Raw genomic sequence first — 17,451 nt, forward strand, 5'->3', positions numbered from 1 at the left:
ATGCGCCTATTTGTATGCGCCTATTTGTATGCACCTATTTGTATGCACCTATTTGTATGCACCTATTTGTATGCACCTATTTGTATGCGCCTATTTGTATGCACCTATTTGTATGCACCTATTGAATGCATTCAGATGGCACTGCCCAGAGCAATGTACCACTACTGCCCAGTCAGAGGTCCCAATTCTTCAGATTTCTCAACCGCCCCCGAATGCTTGAAATCCATTGGTCGACAGCGTAGAGGGGTGTCGGGCATTTTTGCTGGGATTGAACTCCTGGCCTAATAGCCTATATGAAGCTAATGCCTCACATCTCATGCCCAACCTATCAGAACTCTGACCTCAATTCAATCAAACTCTCGTTCTGGGATTATTATTATTTTTGCCCGTGGTCATATGTGAGCGCCACTACATTGACATTGCATTCCTAGTCGTCTTTATTGAAGTCTAGTTGGGCAACTCAGTACAATTGCTGAATCATATCGTAACAAACAGCGACAGGGCAATGTCCCTTGCGGGTCTCGAACCCCTGGTCTCCCAGATTCGAAAGCCTACCTAAGGCAAGGGTCTTGACACTGCGCTTCATTATACCAAGTCCTCCACATGAACACAACTCTCCGATGACCTCACGGACAGTATCCCACTTCTGACACCAGTGTAGCGAACGGTGATAGTGAAACCCCCTTTGCGGGTCTTTTGCCACACCAGGGTCATGGGTTCAGTTCCTGCTGGGGCACCCATACGAAAATGTATGGAGGCACTACTGCAGGTCACTTTAGATAAAAGTGTCTGCTAAATGACATACTTCTGGAGATCATAACCAGGCTGGCTAGGGTCAAGGCTGATCATCTGTGTCGGGCGACTGAAAAAACAATAACCTAGAACGCCCTGATGGTTCATATTCAGTAGTAGGACTTTATTAAACAAACAGGAAATATTGTCTCTTCCATGGCCTCAAAATGAACCAAGACTCTCCAAGTCTTGGGACATATGAGGACACTGATATGTTGTTAATAGTCTCATTGCCAGAAACAAATGGCCATCTGTTTCCATCCTCCAGAAGTTCCTTAAAAAAAGAAAACATACCAGATACCGCAGCCAATTAGGCGCAAAGTTGCCCGTTGGAAGCCTTGTTTTTATTCATAGGCTTCGTGGCTAATAATGTGTGCAGTGTTGAAGCTACACAGTACACACAATGTGTAGCTTCAGTGTTAGATTCAGGGCTAACAATGTGTGAAGCTAGGAACCACAATGAAAATTGGTTGTTTTTACAATGGTGGTTCATGTAATTGATTACAGACCGATTTATTGATTTTGGACAATGAAACGTGTCATAGCTTTCACATCCTGACTCATAGTAAAACTTGATGTTAAAGCTACACTCGTTGTGAATCCAGCCAAAAAGTCAGATTTTTTCTCTCAAAAAGATAGGGGTCAAAATAATTTGTCTCTCCTGTTTTCAATATCTTGCAATGCCTCACCTTCCGAGGATAACGGCACTGATCCTTTTTCTCAAATGTTTTAGGGAATCTTAGACCAGTCCTCCATACAGAATATTTCCAGATGCTTGATATCCTTCATTTGCACTGATGACCTGCCCTCTTCAATTCAAACCACAGGTTTTCAATGGGGTCCAAGTCCGGAGACTGAGATGGCCTTTGCAAAATGTAGATTTTTGTGATCAATTAACTATTTTAGAAAAAGGTATTATTGCAAGGTATTGAAAACAGGGGTGCCAATCATTTTAAACCCTATCTTTTCGAGAGAGAAAAGTGTTACTTGTTTTAAAAAATCTATTTATCTGAGCAATTGTATTAGTAGATAATAATTTTATTTTCCAAAAGTGTTGAGCATGCAATATAGCTCTATTTGTGTATTTTTTGCTCATCTTTATCGGGAGTTCCAATCATTTTGGTCCTGACTGTAGCTCGCCTTAACTGTGAAACAAAAGTAACCTCTTATCGTTTCGCTCTCTTACCAGTAGGCACGCTTTAACGACAACTCACTGACGTCAAAAAAAAGCCCACCTGAAACGTACTGCATTGTCCCTGTGACTTTCGAGTGGGGACATTTGCATGCAATGTTCTATAGGCAGGACTTTTTGGGGCGCTACAGCAATGGAAGTAGCCTCCATTCCAACTGTTCTCTAAACTATTTATCCCTTACGTGCTCTGCTAGGCTCCAATTCAAATCACAAAGTCCCAATAGCCTAATTGTTGGTGTGAGAGCGTCTCGAGAAGACGAATAAAAGCTTTTAAGCGCTTTAAAAAAAAAAGCTGCTTTGTTTTTTGGGCAACATCAACGCATGGAAACGTATTTGCCCAACAGGCCGAAGCGAAACTAACAGTTAATACCCACATTATAATTCAAGGCCCTGTCATTTCATGACAGTGAGATATTGGCGGGGAATATTGTGTTGACATGCATCACCACCGATAGCGCCGCCTTCGCCTGCGTTGTTCTGTCTCGACAGAACATAAAAGCCTTTTTCAGAAGTACCATAAACACTATTTGTGTTTTGTTCATTAAGTTTGATTCACTTTATAGGCTTAAACAACTCTCATTCGGATAGATTGACCGGTTAAAATAGATTTCTCTGTCATACTGTGATTCACAGGCCTCTTAATGGTTGTGGGAACGTTTCCTCTTTTTCACTGTCTGTAAGAAGCTGAGAATGGTTGTGAAAATGTTTCCTATTTTTCAACGTCGGTAAGAAGCATGTTTGTGGTAAACGCTTCCTATAATTTCAACGTCGGTAAGAAGCATGTTTGTGGTAACGCTTCCTATAATTTCAACGTCGGTAAGAAGCATGTTTGTGGTAACGCTTCCTATAATTCCAATGTCGGTAAGAAGCATGTTTGTGGTAACGCTTCCTATAATTCCAATGTCGGTAAGAAGCATGTTTGTGGTAACGCGTCCTATAATTCCAATGTCGGTAAGAAGCATGTTTGTGGTAACGCTTCCTATAATTCCAATGTCGGTAAGAAGCATGTTTGTGGTAACGCTTCCTATAATTCCAATGTCGGTAAGAAGCATGTTTGTGGTAACGCTTCCTATTTTTCTATGTCTGCAGAAAGAAGGGTTGTAGGAATCTTTTTGTAACTGTCTGTAAGGAGCTGAGGCCCTAACTGAGGCTGTTATAGTATAGACAATGTTGTCTTAAATTGTAGCTCCTGGGTGAAGTTTCCCCTCGACACAGGTCTAGGATCTGCTTCGCCTCCCCCAATCCTAACCTTTAAAAATTCTAAAATAACCCCAGATCAGTGTCTAGAGGCAACTTCACCCTACACCTGAATTGTATGGTTCCTTAGATCCCGGTAGCTCAACTCCCACTGGTGGTTATCCTAACAAATGCAGCCACGGTTGGAGTAGGACCAATTTGCCCGCCCCACTACTGACAAAGGGTCATTCCCTGGGGTGGAAAAAGTACTGAAATATCCTACTCAAGCAGAAGTACTGTTACTTTAAGGACATTTTATTACAAGTAGATGTACAATTACTACTATTAAAAAAAAGCTGCTCAAGTGAAAGTAAAAAGTAACTGAGGCACATTCAAATTCATAGACAGAGCTATGGATGAAAGGACTGGCCATCCATGATGTCCAAATGATAGTTTTAACAATGTTTTAAGGTTATACAGCCCTTGTTTACAATTGCATTGTTTACAAACAAAGCTTATACACTACATGACCAAAAGTATGTGGGCGCCTGCTTGGCTTGCCGAGCATCTAATTCCAAAATCGTTGACATTAATATGGAGTTGGTCCCCCACTTTGCTGTTAAAACATCCTCCGCTATTCTGGGGAGGCTTTCCACTAAATGTTGGAGCATAACTAATGCCACAAGAGCATTAGTGAGGTCGGGCACTGATGTTGGGCGATTAGGCCTGGCACGCAGTCGGGCGTTCCAATTCATCCCAAAGGTGTTCCGTGGGGCCAGTCAAGTTCTTCCACATCGATCTCGACAAACCACTTCTGTATGGACTATGCTTTGTCCACCCGGGCGTTGTCATGCACTTGGAAGCACAGAATCATCTATAATGTTATTGTATGCTGTAGCATTAAGATTTCCCTTCACTGGAACTAAGGGGCCTAGCCCGAAGTATGAAAAACAGCCCCAGACCATTATTCCTCCTCCACCAAACTTCAAAGTTTGTCCTATGCATTGGGGCAGGTAGCGTTCTCCTGGCATCCGCCAAACCCTGATTCGTACGTCAGACTGCCAGATGGTGAAGCATGATTCATCACTCCAGAGAAAGCGTTTCCAATGCTCCAGTGTCCAATGGCGGCGAGCTTTACACCACTCCAGCCAATGCCTGGCATTGATTTTTACACACTACGCGCTTCAACACTCGGTGGTCCTGTTCTGTGAGCTTGTGTGGCCAACGACTTTGAGTTGTTTCTCCTAGACTTTTTCACTTCACAATAGCAGTGGTTACAGTTGACCGGGGCAGCTCGCGCAGGGCAGACATTTGATGAAGGAAAGGTGGCATCCCATGACCGTGCCACGTTGAAAGTCACTGAGCTCTTCAGTAAAGCCATTCCACTGCCAATGTTTGTCTATGGAGATTGCATAGCTGTGTGTTCGACACCTGTCAGCAACGGGCATGTCTGAAATAGCTGGATCCACTAATTTGAAGGGGTGTCCACATACTTTTGTATATATAGTGTATCACTCTCGCCACAGAAACAGCCAAATGGTGGAGGACTGTAACTTGAGGGAGTGATTTCGGTCCTAAAAGAAACTTAAAGGGGGCTCACTAATTGTAGACAATTTTATTTAGATAGCACTCTAATATAATATCTAATGCAGTATCTTGTCATATGTTTTATACTGGTTTGAGTAGAATTTGCAAGGTAATGATATGGCATGATTGACCCAGTGTTGTTTTGACCCCAACGAAGTTCGCCTGCTGCCCACGACTTTCCCTGTGATCAAAAAAGCCGTGGAAGGAACCACACCACACCTGTCAATCAATCCCAGTCACATCTGGGAAATTATGAGAAGTAGGACATTTGAGTCACAATTTTGTCCCAAAATTGAGTCATCTACTAGGACATGAGTTTGATGACCCGGTTCTGTTTACACGCGGACCCCTTATCTGCTGCAGGAAGGAGGACCTTGATCAGATAAATACACCGTCAGGGGCCAGAGGCTCTTCATTCTCCAACTGTACAACACCACAACTGGTGCACCAAAGACGAGCAACATGGCTCCTTCCCTTTTGTCCACAGCCGCAGGCGTTCTTTTGCTATTCTCCCTCTCCTCTGCAGTAAGTGTCACATTTCAATGAACCTGTTTCAAACGAGGGTGTGTTCTCTCATAAACAGTGTTCTCCAAAAACAGTAGATACAGTAGCATCTACTAAGATAACAGACTGTGCTGTTTTGCTTCTGTTCCACAGCAGATGAGGGGAGACTATTCCGAGGACTGCACACCAAGGGACGGATTTGTAAGTATGATTGTAGATGGGATGCACCAATGTACTCTACTCCACTCATTAAGTGGTGTGTGTGTGTACAGGAAGGAATCCTCCATCTTGCTATTTCATCCTCTTTGTACTGTATGCTTATTGACATTGTTATTTAGATTGAATTGTTGCTAAATTATAGTCCTCACGCGCATATGATATGTAGTTGATTCTGGGGTATTACAACCAATTTAGTTGGTGCCTCTATAAGAACACATGTAATTAAACATTTTGTCGTTTCTTTGAATCCAATGAAAATGTCCAATGCTCAACACATCCAATGTCACAGTATAACAATATGTTGTGAATATGTGTCACAAATGGCACTCTGTTCCGTATAAAGGGCTCTACTTTTGACCAAAGATCAACGGGCCCCGGTCAAAAGGCAGCGCACTATAGAGGGGATAGATAGGGTGTCCTTTGCGACACAGACACATGTCTCACAGAGTGTTAAAATGAAAGCATCTGTGTTCTGTGTCTGTTGTAGGGCAAGTACTGCCCGACGACATGTGGCGTGGCTGACTACCTCAACAAGTACAAGCCGGTGGTGGACAAGGACCTTAATGAAATGGAGGACATCCTGGGTAGAATAACCAACCTTACCACGGGGGCCACGGAGAAAGTCACCTATATGAAGGATTCGGCAACACAACATCAGAAGTCTGGTGGAGGTAATTGACTTTTCTGTATCTTGTGGGCTATTTGACTGTGTTAAACTAGCTAACACGGAAATCAACACTATTAGATGTGGTGCTAAGAAGTGGGGATGTCAGTAGCAGAAAAGTCTAAACTTTCAAGAAGTACATCGATGAGGCACACTCCGCTTTTCATGGCTATGTGATTTAGTTTACATCACTTCACAAACAGTTTGTCTATAACCTTTGTCAGGGTTGTGTTCAATATGGAGAAAACATTTTGAAACAAAGTGAATCCGGGAGATACTGTCTGAACTCGTCCAATAAGAGCACGTCTTTTTTGTTTTCCTTTGAAAAATGTTTTTCTACAGTTTGCCCTACTGAAGACACCCAGGTGTTAAGCTAATTGTAAAAGAACTATAGACTCTGGTAATTCATGTAGGTTACTGTAACTGAAGCAGGTATTGTGATTGTTCCACAGACGTCCACTATAAAAGGTCAGCCAGCATACTGGATGATGTCCTGCGCTTCGAGAAGACCATCGTCTCACAGGAGGAGCAAATATAGTAAGTCCTTCTTTTTCTTTTCTTATTTTTTTTTTTACATCAGAATCTAATTTGGTCTCAATTCACTTAGAATTGGACTTGGAACTTCTCCTTGGGAGAGCAATTGACTTCTGGAATTGATTGCCATTCAATTGGAATTGACCCCAATGCTCGTATGTCTCTCAGCGGCTAAAGCTGGTTGAAACCAGTCATTGATATTACATATCATTTCAACCGGTTTTGCCTGCCGGAGACGAATTACCTGGAAATACCAGGACTAAGGGTACAGGTGTCAAATGCTATGTACTTAAAACACATTGATAGTCAAGTCATGCACCCACTGACCTACAATATAAACCGCAATCTATGTTTATATCCGCGACACCTGAGAAACATTTTCAATCTGTTACCCTCTTTTGCTCAGTCAACTCCAGGGGACACTGGAATCCAACAAGAAGAGGATGTTAGACCTCAAACAGATGTCCATTCAGCTGGATCAGAAATGCAAAGATCCCTGCAAGGATACTGTGGAAATCAAACCCACCACAGGGAAAGGTAAAATCAACAGCGTTCTGCAGGTCGATCCCCAGTTCATCAGAGGTTACTCAACCCTGCTCCTGGAGAATTCACTCTACCCGTCGTTTGTCCTTGTTGAGTCCGAAGCGAATCAAAGGCATCATAGCCTAGTGGTTAGAGCGTTGGACTAGTAACCGGAAGGTTGCGAGTTCAAACCCCCGAGCTGACAAGGTACAAATCTGTCGTTCTGCCCCTGAACAGGCAGTTAACCCACTGTTCCCAGGCCGTCATTGAAAATAAGAATATGTTCTTAACTGACTTGCCTGGTTAAATAAAGGTAAAAGCAGAATCAAAACACTACAAAACCGTTGTGCATAGCGCATTGCCTTGTGGGAACAGTAGTCTTTGTTATTAACACATATCAACATGATCATGACATGTTGTTTTAGATTGCCAGGATATTGCCAACAAGGGTGCCAAAACCAGCGGTCTGTACTACGTGAAGCCACTGAAGGCTAAGGAGGAGTTCCTGGTCTACTGCGAGATTGACAACTTCGGCCGCGGCTTTACCGTCCTGCAGAGGGTACGTGTGTTCATTATGGTTGGCTCATGCAGGATTCAAACCCCCAACCCCACCATGCTCCAACCCACTGAGCCATTGGAAGTTGGAACCAGGGTTGGGGACAATTCTATTTCAGGAAGTAAACATTCCAATTGGGATTTCAGTTTCCAGATTGACTAAAGTGAAATGGTATTGACCCAAACCTGGTTGTAACCACATACTGTATTATTATCATAACAACCGTCCAACATATATCTCCACAGAGACGTGATGGCAGCGTGGACTTCAACAAGGACTGGGTCCAGTATAAGGAGGGCTTCGGCTACCTGAGCCCAGATGACACCACCGAGTTCTGGCTGGGCAACGAAAAGATGCACCTGCTCTCCACCCAGTCCTCCATCCCATACGTGCTGAGGATCGAGCTCACCGACTGGGTGGGCAACAAGAAGTACGTACTACTAAATGCTCTACTAAGCCTACTACTAGTGCACGCTTAGGGCCTACATTCATCAAACTGAATAGAAAATGCTGTTCAAAATATAGTGGGAACAGTTCAAAGACTTATCCCAGTAGGTAAACTGGTTCCAATGATGTCACTCCAACCCGTTGCAAAGGAGGTTACAATGACATCAATGCAACCAACTTGACCCCTGGGATGCTTACCAATCCAATTCTGTGGTGTCTAGGTTTCACGCTTTAAAAGTGCTATAAATACTGTATTTTGCTATTATCAATTCCCCCTCAAAGTTATTGGGGGCTTGGCATCATTGGTCTTGCCTATATGACACATTTACTAGCGCAATTCTCTCCACTAAATTAATGAAATATTTAAGGTCAAATCTTAACTTCAGCAAGCCAAATTTTCACTTAGTTATAATGTCAATAGGAGACTAAGTTGAAATTTGACTTTAGGCCAAGTTAGGATTCGCCCCTTTAATATATTTAGTGCTGAAATATTTAGTCCCATTTAGTGCCATTTTTTTAATGAGGAATTGTGGAAATACGCAGCAGTAAGCCTTTTCTTGGTGAGGTGACTAACTTCAAAATAGCATGTTTTTCCACTCTTCAAATCAAAATGAATCACATGTTATTTGTCACATGCTACAACAGGTGTAGACCTTAAGGTAAAATGCTTACTTATAAGCCCTTAATATCCAACAATGCAGTTCAAGAAAGAGTTAAGAAAATATTTACTAAATTAACTCAAGTAAAAATAGTCAAATTAAAATGAAAGGTAACACAATAAAAAAGGACAATAACGAGGCTATATACAGGGAGTACCGAGTCAATGTGTGGGGGTACAGGTTAGTCAAGTTATTTTGTACATGTAGGTAGGGGTAAAGTGACTATGCATAGATAATAAACAGCAAGTAGCAGCAGTGTAAAAACAAAGGGGTGGGGGGGGTGGCCGTGTCAGTGTAAATATTCCGGGTGACCATTTGATTAATTGTTCAGCAGTCTGATGGCTTGGGGGTAGAAGCTGTTTTGGTCCTAGACTTGGTGCTCCGGTACCGCTTGCCATGCGGCAGCACAGAGAACAGTCTATGACTTGGGTGACTGGAGTCTTTGACAATTTTTTGGGCCTTCCTCTGACACCGCCTATTATATACGTAGATCCTGGATGGCAGGAAGCTTGGCCCCAGTGACTTACCGGGCCGTACGCACTACCATCTGTAGCACCTTACGGTCAGACGCCGAGCAGTTGCCATACCAGGCGGTGATTCAACCGGTCAGGATACTCTCGATGGTGCAGCTGTAGAACTTTTTGAGGATCTGGGGACCCATGCCAAATCTTTTCAGTCTCCTGAGGGGGAAACGGTGTTGTCATGCCTTCTTCACGACTGTCTTGGTGTGTTTGGACCATGACAGTTATTTGGTGATGTGGACACCAAGGAACTTGAAACTCTCAACTCGCTCCACTACAGCCCCGTTGATGTTAATGTGGGCCTGTTCGGCTCTCCTTTTCCTGTAGTCCACGATCAGCTCCTTTGTCTTACTCACATTGAGGGAGAGGTTGTTGTCCTGGCACCACACTGCCAGGTCTCTGACCTCCTCCCTATAAGGCTGTCTCATCGTTGTCGGTTGTGTCATCAGCAAACTTAATGATGGTGTTGGAGTCATAGTTGGCCACACAGTCGTGGGTGAACAGGGAGTACAGAAGGGGACTAAGCATGCACCCCTGAGGGGCCCCAGTGCTGATGATGAGTGTGGCAGATGTGTTGTTGCCTACCCTTACCACCTGGGGGCGGCCCGTCAGGAAGTCCAGGATCCAGTTGCAGAGGGAGGCGTTTAGTCCCAGGTTCCTTCGCTTAGTGATGAACTTGGGGCACTATGGTGGGCACTATTGTGGGCACTATGGTGTTGAATGCTGAGCTGTAGTCAATGAACAGCATACTCACATAGGTGTTCCTTTTGTCCAGGTGGGAAAGGGCAGTGTGGAGTGCGATTGAGATTCAGTCATCTGTGGATATGTTGGGGCGGTATGTGAATTGGTGGGGTCTTGGGTTTCTGGGGTGATGGTGTTGATGTGAGCCATGACCAACCTTTCAAAGCACTTCATGGCTACCAATATGATTGCTATGGGGCGGTAATCATTTAGGCGGTTTACCTTCACTTCCTTGGGCACAGGGACTATGGCGGTCTGCTTGAAACATGTACGTAGGTATTACAGACTCGGTCAGGGTTGAAAATGTCATTGAAGACACTTGCCAGTGTGTCCGCGCATGCTTTGAGTACACATCCTGTTAATACATCTGGCCCCACGGCTTTGTGAATGTTGACCTGTTTAAAGGTCTTTCTCACATTGGCTAGTGAGAGCGTGATCACACAGTCATCCGGATTGGCTGGTGCTCTCATGCATGATTCAATGTTACTTGCCTCGAAGCGACCATAAAAGGCATTAAGCTCGTCTAGTAAGCTCGCACCACTGGGCAGCCTGCGGCTGGGTTTTCATTTTATATTAATACTTGTCGCCTGTGTGGTCTAGTGCTTAGTGTCATGGACACAGGCATATGCACCACAGTAGGCATGGGTTCAAATCCAACCCAATGCCTTTCTGACCTGCACCGCTCCTACCTTTTGTTGTCTTCTTCTCACTGTCTTATTTATTCAATAAAACCACACACGTAAAAAATAGCTAATAATTAAATGTATTTTCTTTCTTTAGGTATGCCGACTACGCCATGTTCAAAGTGGGGCCGGAAGTCGACATGTACCGCCTGACCTACGCCTACTACTTTGGCGGTGACGCGGGGGATGCGTTCGACGGCTTTGACTTCGGAGATGACCCCAGCGACAAGTTCTACACGTCTCACAACGGCATGCAGTTTAGTACCAGCGACAAGGACAACGACAAGTTCCAGGGTAACTGTGCTATGCAGGACGGTTCCGGTTGGTGGATGAACCGGTGCCACGCTGCCCACCTCAACGGGAAATATTACCAGGGTAAGGACACGCACGTACACAGACACGTGCACACTCTCACACACAGACACTTGCGCGTTCTTGCATTTTTCCGTTGAAAGAATACTATTCTCCAAGTAACATGAACCATACTACAGTTATACATGTATGCAAATCACTACCAACCTATACCAATGTTAGTTTTGGGGGGGTTCTCTGACATTTTTAATGTTAACTTTCCAAGAAGGCCACATTTATGAGTCGGTCCAAACACTGTGATTTAATTACTTGTAACAAACTTTTCATTGACACCTCTGCCTTTCCGTCTTTCCATCCCTAGGTGGGAAGTACACGGAGAAGGACGCCGGCGAGTCAGGCTACGACAATGGCATCATCTGGGCCACGTGGCACAGCCGCTGGTACTCCATGAAGGAGACTACCATGAAGATCATCCCCACCAACAGGATCACGGCGGGGGACGGACAGCAGACCGGAGGGGTCAAACAGTTTGGAGGCCTGTAAACACTACTGAAACAAATACTGCAATATTGACTGAGCTAGAACTTTTCCGGACACATTTTAAGCCAAATCCTAAGAAGCACATGGGGAGTCTATCAAACATGTAGTCCAGGACTAACCTTAGGCCTAAAATGTGTCTGGAAAAATGGCCCTTTGTCTTGTTGTATCTAGTGTTTTATTGGTTCGATCAATGTAGTTTTTTTGTCCTCTTGCCTAAAATATTGTTTATGATCAAATCGCTGTTGTTGGACCTTGGAAGATTGGTTTGACTTGTTCTATCTAGCACCTTCTGTTCGAACAAACTTTATCTAGTGTCTATCTGGTTGGTGTAAACAATTAATAAATGTTGTATTTTTCTAAATATAGATACCCCTGCTCCGACTACATGATCTAAGACAGGGTTTGAACCTGGGTGGTCTGAAGGCCATAAGACTGTGTAAGATCTCTGAGCTAAAAAGGCAATAGCTCCGGGAGCTAACGCAAGTCTTCAAGTCTCAGGCCAAGGCACTGAATCACCTCGGTTACACAAGGGTCTTGCATGTAAAAGACCATGCCCATTTCTTTATTGTACTTTTCCTGATATTCATTCCTGGTAACGCTTGTACTTGTGCTATATATGATAAATGATACCCACATTTATATGACATACAAGTTGGTGGCGGCATTGAAAGACTTTTAAAGAGAAGGCACTGTGCTGGGAAGACCTAACTCATTTCGTTCAACTATTTTGAACTATTCCAGATACCGATTTGCAGAAGCTATTTTGATACATTGGGGGAAGTTCTTGGAAATCACCTATTGGAAGTCCTTTGAACCAATATTCAAATAGCCTGGGTTGAATTCTGAGAGGATATGTCAACGGGAAAGAAAATAATGCTATTAGGTAGGAATGTGAAGTAGGAATTTATCGTATTAAAGAGGGTATGTGTGTTTTTCCCTGCCTCTAAGACCAAAGTGCCCACCAAAGCCTGGTTCATGTTCAGCATGGAGAATACGTTCTGAAACAGAATGTAACTATTAAAGACGATTAAAATGTCCTATATACTGTTCTATTACAAAATAAATACCTACCTGAACATAAGACTTAGTCAATTAATCAATCACTCAAATGTATTTATGAAGCTCTTTTTACATCAGCCGATGTCACAAAGTGCTGTACAGAAACCCAGCCTAAATCTCTGGTGGAGATTATAACAGAACAGGGCCGAGATGCTCAAACATTCATAGATGACCAGCAGGGTCAGATAATAATAATCACAGTTGTTGTAGAGGGTGCAACAGGTCAGCACTTCAGGAGTAAATGTCAGTTGGCTTTTCATAGCCGATCATTCAGAGTTAGAGACAGCAGGTGCGGTAGAGAGTCCAAAACAGCAGGTCCAGGACAAGGTAGCATGTCCAGAGAACAGGTCAGGGTTCCATAGCCGCAGGCAGAACAGTTTAAACTGGAGCAGCAGCATGACCAGGTGGACTGGGGACAGCAAGGAGTCATCAGGCCAGGTAGTTCTGAGGCATGATCCTAGGGCTCAGGTCCTCAGATAGAAGAGAGAAAGAGAGAAAAAGAGAGAGAGGGTGAATTAGAGAGAGCATACTTAAATTCAAACAGGACACCGGATAAGAAAGGAGAAATACTCCAGATATAACAGACTGACCTTAGCCCCCAGACACATAAACTATTGCAGCATAAATGCTGGAGGCTGAGACAGGAGGGGTCGGGAGACACTGTGGCCCTGTCCGGCGAAACGCCCGGACAGGGCCAAACAGGCAGGATATAACCCCACTCACTTTGCCAAAGCACAGCCCCCATACCACTAGAGGGATATCTTCAACCACCAACCTACTACCCTGAGAGAAGGCTGAGTATAGCCCACGAAGATCTCCCCCACGGCACGAACCCGAGGGGGGCGCCAACCTGGCCAGGTAGATCACGTCAGTGACTCAACCCACTCAAGTGATGCACCCCTCCTAGGGACGGCATGGAAGAGCACGAGTAAGCCAGTGACTTAGCCCCCGTAATATGGTTAGAGGCAGAGAATAGGGTTAGAGAGGAACCGGCCAGGCAGAGACAACAAGGGCGGTTTGTCGCTCCAGTGCCTTTCCGTTCACATTCACACCCCCGGACCAGACTACACTCAATCATAGGACCTACTGAAGAGATGAGACTTCAATAAAGACTTAAAGGTCGAGACCGAGTCTGTGTCTCTTACATGGATAGGCAGACCATTCCATAAAAATTGAACTCTTTATGAGAAAGCCCTGCCTCCAGCTGTTTGCTTAGAAATTCTAGGGACAGTAAGTAGGCCTGTGTCTTGTGACCGTAGCGTACGTGTAGGTATGTACGGCAGGACCAAATCAGAAAGATAGGTAGGAGCAAGCCATTGTAATGCTTTGTAGGTTAGCAGTAAAACCTTTAAATCAGCCCTTGCCTTAACAGGAAGCCAGTGTAGAGAGGCTAGCACTGGAATAATATGATAACATTTTGGGGTTCTAGTCAAGATTCTGGCAGCCATGTTTAGCACTAACTGAAGTTTATTTAGTGCTTTTTCCGGGTAGCCCGGGAAGTAGAGCATTGCAGTAGTCTAATCTAGGAGTAGCAGTGAAACTTAACATTATGTTTCCGAATGACATCACCAAGAGGTAAAATATATAGTGAAAACAATAGTGGTCCTAAAACGGAACCTTGAGGAACACTGAAATGTACAGTTGATTTGTCAGAAGACAAACCATCTACAGAGACAAACTGACATATTTTCCAGACAGATAAGATCTAAACCAGGTCAGAACTTTTCCGTATAGACCAATTTGGGTTTCCAATCTCTCCAAAAGAATGTGGTGATCGATGGTATCAAAAGCACCACTAAGGTCTAGGAGCATGAGGACAGATGCAGAGCCTTGGTCTGACGCCATTAAAAGGTAATTTACCACCTTCACGAGTGCAGTCTCAGTGCTATGATGGGGTCTAAAACCAGACTGAAGCATTTCGTATACATTGTTTTCTCTTCAGGAAGGCAGTGAGTTTCTGCGCAACAGCTTTTCAAACAATTTTGTGAGGAATGGGAGATTCGATATAGGCCAATAGTTTTCATATTTTCTGGGTCGAGGATCGGCTTTTTCACGAGAGGCTTTATTATTGCCACTTTTAGTGAGTTTGGATAGGGAGCCGTTTATTATATTCAACATAGGAGGGCCAAGCACAGGAAGCAGCTCTTTCAGTAGTTTAGTTGGAATAGGGTCCAGTATGCAGATTGAAGGTTTAGAGGCCAATACTATTTTCATCAGAGTCAAGAGATATAGTACTAAAAAATGTGTCTCCCTTAATCCTTGGTCCTGGCAGTGACAACTGAGCTTTGGAGAAATACACAGATTTAAAGAGGAGTCCGTAATTTTCTTTCTAATGATCATGATCTTTTCATCAAAGAAGTTCATGAATTTATCACTGCTGAAGTGAAAACCATCCTTTCATGGGGAATGCTGCTTTTTAGTTAGATTTGCGACAGTATCAAAAATACATTTTGGATTGTTCTTATTTCTCAATTAGTTGGAAAAATAGGATGATTGAGCAGCAGTAAGGGCTCTTCGATACTGCACGGTACTGTTTTTCCAAGCTAGTCGGAAGACTTCCAGTTTGGTGTGGCGCCATTTCCGCTCCAATTATCTGCAAGCTTGCTTCAGTGCTCGGGTATTTTCTGTATACCAGGGAGCTAGTTTCTTATGACAAATGTTTTTTGTTTGTTTTTGAGGGTGCGACTGTATCTAGGGTATTACGTAAGGTTAAATTTAGTTCCTTAGTTAGGTGGTTAACCAATTTTTGTACTCTGACGTCCTTGGGTAGGTGGAGAGAGTCTGGAAGGGCATCTAGGAATCTTTGGGTTGTCCTGAGAATTTATAGCATGGCTTTTGATGATCCTTGGTTGGGGTCTGAGCATATTTTTTTGTTGCGATTGCAAACGTAATAGAATGGTGGTCCGATAGTCCAGGATTATGAGGAAAAACATTAAGATCCACAATATTTATTCTACGGGACAAAACTAGGTCCAGAGTATGACTGTGGCAGTGAGTAGGTCCGGAGACATGTTGGACAAAACCCACTGATGATGGCTCCGAAAGCCTTTTGGAGTGGGTCTGTGGACTTTTCCATGTGAATATTAAAGTCACCAAAACTTTGAATATTATCTGCCATGACTACAACTCAGACAATCCTTTATTTCCTACAATACCAACAGTACAGGAATTAGAACCCATACTGTTGTTGTCCCATTGATGCATGGCCTTATCAAGACAAATGCTCTTCATATTTGTTTTCAGAACAACATTTGTAATCGTTGTCATACGATCTATTAGACTGTACATGGACAAAACCATGTTTGCATGTCATTCGGTAGATGTGACACTATGACCAAAAATACTCTCTTTTTCCCGATCTCTCTCTCTCTTTCTGCCGTCTAATCATATTGATCTCAGAAAGGCCTTGTTTGTGAGCACGTTTGCATATGTGAGTGGGCGTGTGTGTCTGTGTGGGTTGATGCGTGGGTTTCTGCTGACTGGTATGTATGCTCTGTGTGAGTGATTATTTGTCTTTGTTTGTACATTGTGCAGGTCCCCTATGTGACCACTCTTTATCTCAATATTACCCAACGTACATGACGTTTTCCTATCAGTGTTTTTATGGGGTCAACCAAAAGCCAAAACGAGTAAATTAGTGTATTTCATAACACACTACTGCAATAGTCACAATCACTTTTCCATCCAGTAGATAGAAAGTAGGATCAGGGAAAACTTGAATTCATCACTTTGGGATAGTAGCATTGATGTTGGTTGATTAGAAGTCCCCTCACGGACATTCCATATTTGTATGGCAGTTACTCATATTGAGTCAAATATGTTTAGTAAATGGATAATACTCATAGCAGAAATATGCTTACTCATGTTTTCCAAGATGCATCGTCCTGCAGGGAAAAAACAGAAATAGGCTAGAATCTACAGGAGATGTGAACAGATTTTGTTTGGTGCTTGATTGTGATCGGAATACTCGTTTAAAATTGCAGAATGCAGATGTGCATCTTGAATGGAGGAACCCTAACCCAAATTTGGAATCGATAGTGGTTAAATATTAATCAGCGTACTTTAGTTGACAAACATGGTCCTAGTGCCGTAGTTTTCAGAGGTTTTCAAAATGCAGTGTTGTCGAATTCAGGACATAAAGTCTGGATGAAATCCAAATCAACAACTTTGAACTGTCCAAAAGCATCACAAAAAATGAACGGGCCTAGGCTTTACATGTGATTAGGGCTTGAAATGAATCTTGAAAATAGCAGTTTTGGCAGGATAGTCATCATAGCTTGTTTATCTTGAATAAAGATCATTATATAAACTATAAATAAGGCCTGCATGGTTATTAGTAACACTGCAGAAGACATCATCACTCAGCAGGATCCTGTCTTTCAAAGATAATTCGTAAATATCCAAATAATTTCACAGATATTCATTATAAAGTGTTTAAACATTGTTTTTCATGCTTTTTCAATGAACCATAAACAATTAATGAACATGCACCTGTGGAACGTTCGTTAAGACACTAAAAGCTTACAGACGGTAGGCAATTAAGGTCACAGTTATGAAAACTTAGGACACTAAAGAGGCCCTTCTACGGACTCTGAAAAACACCAAAAGAAAGACGCCCAGGGTCCCTGCTCATCTGCGTGAACGTGCCTTAGGCATTCTGCAAGGAGGCATGAAGACTGCAGATGTGGCCAGGGCAATAAATTGCAATGTCTGTACTGTGAGACGCCCAAAACAGCGGTACAG

General features: G+C 43.3%; 1 protein-coding gene across 1 annotated transcript; it reads left to right on the plus strand.

Moving 5' to 3' along the window:
- The first annotated feature begins 5,131 nt into the window (after positions 1-5,131).
- LOC118362961 (fibrinogen gamma chain-like) lies at positions 5,132-12,014 on the plus strand. The gene is made up of 9 exons (XM_035743721.2): positions 5,132-5,272; positions 5,405-5,452; positions 5,958-6,141; positions 6,587-6,671; positions 7,075-7,205; positions 7,616-7,749; positions 7,992-8,176; positions 10,895-11,172; positions 11,471-12,014. The coding sequence occupies exons 1-9, from the start codon at positions 5,210-5,212 to the stop codon at positions 11,650-11,652; spliced, it is 1,290 nt and encodes a 429-aa protein (XP_035599614.1). The 5' UTR covers positions 5,132-5,209; the 3' UTR covers positions 11,653-12,014.
- The last annotated feature ends 5,437 nt before the right edge of the window (positions 12,015-17,451 follow it).

The sequence above is a fragment of the Oncorhynchus keta genome, chromosome 29, assembly GCF_023373465.1.
Source record: "Oncorhynchus keta strain PuntledgeMale-10-30-2019 chromosome 29, Oket_V2, whole genome shotgun sequence".
NCBI lineage: Eukaryota > Metazoa > Chordata > Actinopteri > Salmoniformes > Salmonidae > Oncorhynchus > Oncorhynchus keta.

What these genes read in the sequence shown, in the direction of transcription:
- LOC118362961 (XM_035743721.2), top strand. Translation starts at nt 5,210, where the DNA reads ATGGCTCCTTCCCTTTTGTCCACAGCCGCAGGCGTTCTTTTGCTATTC. An exon ending in ACATCAGAAGTCTGGTGGAG is followed by an intron (nt 6,142 to 6,586) that starts GTAATTGACTTT and finishes ATTGTTCCACAG; the next exon opens with ACGTCCACTATAAAAGGTCA. An exon ending in CAACGGGAAATATTACCAGG is followed by an intron (nt 11,173 to 11,470) that starts GTAAGGACACGC and finishes TTCCATCCCTAG; the next exon opens with GTGGGAAGTACACGGAGAAG.